This window comes from Sinocyclocheilus anshuiensis, unplaced genomic scaffold, assembly GCF_001515605.1.
Source record: "Sinocyclocheilus anshuiensis isolate Anshui unplaced genomic scaffold, SAMN03320099.WGS_v1.1 scaffold735, whole genome shotgun sequence".
NCBI lineage: Eukaryota > Metazoa > Chordata > Actinopteri > Cypriniformes > Cyprinidae > Sinocyclocheilus > Sinocyclocheilus anshuiensis.
Genome location: NW_015548245.1, coordinates 127,232 through 132,855, shown reverse-complemented (window position 1 = coordinate 132,855; position 5,624 = coordinate 127,232). Strand labels below are relative to the sequence as shown.

The window sequence follows — 5,624 nt, the reverse complement described above, 5'->3', positions numbered from 1 at the left end:
GAATCACATATCTACTTCAATCACAGGTATCTTGCAAAGTGTTTTTCTCCAAGCACTTTCCAACTCAATTTGGCAAGGAGTTTGTGATTGGTGCACTTTAAGATGCATAGTTTTCATGTTCTGTATAAAACACAGATATAAAATATAAAAATAATAAAATGCTCAGTAAGAAAAACCCTTAGATTAATTTTTAACACAAATTTAGCCCAGTATATGAGCACAATGCATATTAGCATGTCATCCAGTGACAGTAAGAACTGGTTCCTTATTTCAAAGTTTCCTTATTTGAAAGTACAGAGAACAGATGTGCACAAAACACGCTCAGCTTTTCCGCTACCAACCTCAGATGCTAGATATGCTGTGGCAATATCTCAGACAGCCACAGAGAGAGAGTGAGGTACTGCATGTGTGCTAATGAACAAGAAGAAAACTACAGGAACTGACAGTTGGAGGAGTGTGAACCATATTCACGAACACTCACACTTTCACACGCTAAACTACAATGCATCAAGCAACAGAGTACACTCTCCTGGGAGCATCAGGAGGGACATCACCACCTGCACTGCCCATCAAACAGCGCAGGTAAGAGATGCTAGTGTTATGACTTGACACGCATTTGAGCTGTGTTACAGGAAACCTCATACCACGAAAGTTGCTCGTGTCGCTCAGTATAGTGAAATATCACATAAGTGAAGCAGGTCAGGCCCAGTAACTTCATGTTGTAATGTTTCTGGATTTCTGTAATTACGTATGTGCACATTTTTAGGAGCAGGTCTTCTTCAAGCTCCATCCAGGATCTAGAGCTGAAGATGGGAGATCTACACTTGCCTGGACCTCAGACCCCAGTGTCTCCATTTAGTGAAGTATTCACTCTTACTTACTGTAATGCAGTCCACTGTCCAATACATCATCGCTATGGTGAGCACTGACAACGTGTTTGTATACTTTAATACAAAAAGGTTAGTTTTGAGGAAAGTGATAAGGATCTAACTAAAATGAGAACTGGTTTCTGTAACTTTTCACATGTATAGCCTTCCTCATTTCTGGTTGTTCTTTTACACTTTATTTCTTGAATACAAAAGTATTATTGAAGGAAGTAACACCTGAAACCAATACAGTAAAGCCACTTACAGACAACTAAACCATGTGTAGTCTGTTTTTCATGGTAATGTGGGAACTGAGACAGTTTCCACTGAATTTCATTTCATGGTTCCATAATACTTGACATGTAACAGCATTTGAGCATGTGTATTCTTTATGTCTTCCATTGCTAGATGTATATATATTTTTTTTACCTTTATCTTGTCGCTCAGAAAATCACCAGGTGAGATTCTTCTCAGATGAAATTCCTCCTCCAGTACCCAAAAAGAGTCTGACGAGAACCCTATCCCTTCCAGCAGAGACTCTGGACCCACCTTACCATGATCATACAAGAACCTGCAACTATGAAAATCCCCTATACATGATAGCACCATTCCATGACACACTTAAACTACAAGAGGAAGAGGTACAAGTGGAGGAATATCAGGGTTTGTCCATGCACAAGGTGACCTTTGATACACCAGATGAGCAACTTCAAAGTGTCTTCAGAAGCTTCCAGAGCCATGAGCAATTTCCCATGGGCATCCAAGAATGTTATCTTCAGTTTCTCAAGAACACGTTGCAGAACATTGAATCGAGCATCTTCCTAAATGAACAGGAAATGGAGATAGCAGAGACTTCTCAGCCTAATGACTTTATTTTGTGTGAGCAGCAGTGGACTGAGAGGGATGCTTTCTACTTGGTGTGTTGTCCGAAGGTTCCTGGGAGACTGTTTTCAGCAAAGGTAAGAACATCTACAGTATAATAACATAAGAGACCATCAATCTTAACTAGATGCACAAGGAATCTAGTTAGTAACTGTAGGAATCTGAATTTGTTAGTGTATATGTGGGTGATAATGCACAAGGGTTTTCAATCCAAAGTTGTAAGTAGGCCATCAATGCTTCCCAGGCAGAGACCCTGAACCATAAGCAGACTGCACACCCTTATAAGGCAGCCCTAGCTTGCTGTACAAAACCATAAAAAAAAACAAAAAAACACTTCCTTCATCATGCCAGGTGTTGAGCAACAGCATCAACAGTTTGACATGTGCTACAAAGACTTTAGAGCACATTTTTAGTCACAATGCAACATTTTTTGTGTAAAGGACTTCAAGAATCCTATATGTTGCGTGTTACTTAAATGAATAAAAGAAAATGTGTGAAAACTCAAAATGACTCCTACATTTTTTGTCAGGTTCACAGAGGGGATTCAGTATCAGACTGCACCATGTCCATGCCACATCCTAACGTTGAGCAAGGCTTGGTCCATTTTCCACAATGTACAGCTACAGATCAAACTTCCATCTCACAGCATGCTCAGACAACTCCAGAGCCTTCACATGGGGACACCACTGAAGTATGCCAACAGCAAACAGTTGCTGATCTTCTGGAGAATGGTGTTAGTGTGACTGTGGTAAGAGACTTTCCATTGGGAACATTGGAGGACTTTGTTGAGGAAGGACACTCTTTGCACTCCACCCTTCCTGAGGTTTATGAGAGGAGGCTTTGTCTTCTTGCCCTCCAGTTGGTACTAGGACTACAGCAACCGGGACGTTTTAAAGTCATTCACAGGGAACTGAAACCACAGAGTGTAACATTAGTGTGGCCTAGTATCATGCGCAAAGTGGCTGACTCTAGGGATTACCCTAGTGAGATGAAAAAGGGAAGCATGAATACAGACACTTCTACAGGTACACCCGTGATCACAGTATCCACAGAGCAAACAGACAACGAGAGGATGAAAACCTTATGGGAGAAGTGGGGCACCCCTCGTTTGGTCCTGAAGAGCCATTTTGAGGATGAAGTTTTGCAAGAAGCACCATCCCAAGAGTTCCAGTTGGGGACTTTGCTGAGGTACTGCCTACATCTCACCGACAGTTGCTCATCTTTGTGGAAGGTGCCACAAGACACTCCATACACTCCAGGTTTGCTGTGGCTGGTAACCCAGCTTACATCTGAGAAACCTGAGCTACTATTAGCCGATGTGGTAGGTGTCCTCCAGGCCCTGCTTTGGGGTCCTCGACAGGGACTCTTTCAGCAGAACCAAATGGAGAACTCTGTGCTTTCTAATTGGCTGTTACTTAAGCGATCTCTTTTGGTTCTCAAGCTTGCCGAAAAGGGACTCTTTCAGGATCAGCCTGGCTTGGACTGGGAAGACTATCTCTGTCTGCAGTATCTATCCCTTACTGACCCAGAGACTATGCATAGCATAACTGAACGTTTGGACCTTCTTGACTTCATTACACCTGCTTAACATAAAAATGAAAATAGTAATGACAGCAATTGTGAGTTAGTGAGCCTCAGATGTAATTAATCTATACTTCATAATATAGCTATATGATCTAAATGAACAGTTTTACAAACCTAAGAACAGATCACATTGTCCCATATTTGTAATTCATATTCATGAACTGCTGGATACTTCAGGAGCCCTGCACAACATGCAGAAAAATCTGGATATCATGGCCACAAATTAAGAATTTGTCCCTTATTTTAATTGAATTGGGGACATTTGATTATTTTGTTCCCTCAATTTTTGGTGAACCGTTGCCATGTTATACTGATTTTGTTTTAATTTAGGTAAATCATTGCTAAAATTTAAAGGAACAAATTCTTAATTTGTGGCCACTATGCCTTTTTGTTGTTGTTGTGTGCGAGGTCCATATATATGCATCAGTACTCTTTCTATTTTTTTCCCTAGTTCTTCTTGCTATTAAGTTAACATGTAAAACACTTGTTACAAACACTGCTTTATCATATTCAGAAAGGTCAGGTTACTCCCATTTACAGTAAAAGCCTATGTAATATAAACTATCGCAAAATCAGCTTATTGTTGGACTTTGAGGGTTAGAGCAATAAAGTGTTCTGAAAACCCAGTAAGGAATGGTCTAATAATTTACATTATGCATGTATAAATGAAAAGAGGTAGCAAAACAAAGGTAGTGGTATAGGGTGAGCATTTTTATTCTGCACACTGTTGAACATGCAGACAGATCCTATTGAAGTCATAACTAAAACTCCAATTCATGCACACATTAAGAAAACAATTTGAAGACAACTGTAAAAAGAAATCAACATCAATGAAAACAGTGATTCTACAAACATTGTTGCTTGAGGGATCTTAATTATAAATATTACGCACTAAAAATGATCTGTGTGGGAATGGGTTAAGGGGAATCAGCAAAAAATCCAATTACACTGGAAGTTAAGCCCAGTGGTAATGGCTTAAAAACGAATGGTCACTGTGGAAATTTGGTTTACACTAGTGCAAATACGACTGAAAAAAAACAAAACAAAACAGCACAACCCTTACAAGAACTACAGCGTAGTAATTAACGGGGGAAAAAAAAACAAAATCTAATTTGACATTCATACTATGTTTCTTTTAATGGTGACCATGTTTAGTGAGATGCAGCATAATAATTAGAAGCAAGATGTGATTGAAGAGCTTTATTCGTCACTGTCGGAGTCTCTTTCGATGGTGTAAGCCATGAAGAAAGCGTCGGGGCGGGTTGGGACGAGGGGATGACCCGGTCTCACAATCTCAAAGCCCATGAAACTGAACGTCCGCAGCAGTGATGCTGGAGACGGAAGCAGAAGGGGGGTTAAAAACAGGCCAAAATAACTTAAAATCATGAATACAGGAAGAAAAAAAGACTTACCTCTGTCATCTCGGCTCTTATGGAAGCAGATGAAAACGTGATCAACCTGTAACTTCTCCTCTGCAAACTCCAGCAAGAGTGAAAAACTGTTGCAAAAAGGGACAATCCGTTTAAGCCACACAACATTTTCAGCAGGGAGAAAAGAAAATCGTAAGACAATGTTAATTTGACTAACCTATCTTTGCTCCCTTCCGGGAGGACACCAGTGGGGATTTCGATGTAAAGGTTTGCCCCTTTCAGTGCCCCCCTCCAAACTAAGCGCTTGCTCACAGAGCAGTGCCGCTCAAAGAGCAAAAAACGTACACGGCTGTTCAACTGAGGGGCTTCCTCAAGAACCAGTAACTGAGCATCCTACAAAGATCACATAAGTACAGTTATAATATGCATGCACTCATGGACAATGACTGCTGTACAGCCATTTAACAAACTGTAGCACTGGATGAGACACATTTAAAGGGTTAGTTCGCCTTCAGTTGCTGGTCCCCATTGACTTGCAGTGTTTTTTTTCCTTTTCTCCATACTATGGAAATCAATGGGGACCAGGGGGCATATTACAGAAACTTCCTATCTTAGGATTTTTCACAAATTCGTATTACCGAAGCAAATCTTAACTTGATTTAGGATTCTTATCTTATCAAATCTTATGTCTAGTTAGGAAACCGCTTGATCAATCAACTGTCAGGTCTGTTACCAAGCAACCAACTATGCGCAAGCGGCTGCTGAGGTAAACATAAAATCAAAATGGAAAAACAACGGCATGCTTTTAACTTGCAGAATGACCGGTAGTGCTCCGTGACCGCTCATGGGCCTCTGTAATGTTGGTTGAAATTGGTCAACTAGCATATATACATATACATATATATATATATATATATACACA

At 40.3% G+C, this 5,624-nt stretch overlaps 2 protein-coding genes across 2 annotated transcripts in view; one reads left to right on the top strand and one right to left on the bottom strand.

Annotated features, from left to right (window-relative positions):
* Positions 1 to 406: 406 nt before the first annotated feature.
* On the top strand, positions 407 to 3,336 carry LOC107655164 (tyrosine-protein kinase SgK223-like). The gene is made up of 4 exons (XM_016442588.1): positions 407 to 582; positions 767 to 918; positions 1,314 to 1,825; positions 2,278 to 3,336. Exons 1-4 carry the CDS (start codon positions 503 to 505, stop codon positions 3,334 to 3,336), a joined length of 1,803 nt encoding a protein of 600 aa, XP_016298074.1. The 5' UTR covers positions 407 to 502.
* Positions 3,337 to 4,022: 686 nt separating this feature from the next.
* LOC107655198 (ornithine decarboxylase antizyme 1-like) overlaps positions 4,023 to 5,624 on the bottom strand; it is a 17,548-nt gene continuing 15,946 nt past the window's right edge. Inside the window, 3 exon segments of the mRNA XM_016442617.1 lie at positions 4,023 to 4,663; positions 4,745 to 4,830; positions 4,920 to 5,095. Coding sequence (XP_016298103.1) covers positions 4,533 to 4,663; positions 4,745 to 4,830; positions 4,920 to 5,095 — 393 coding nt within the window. The 3' untranslated portion in view covers positions 4,023 to 4,532.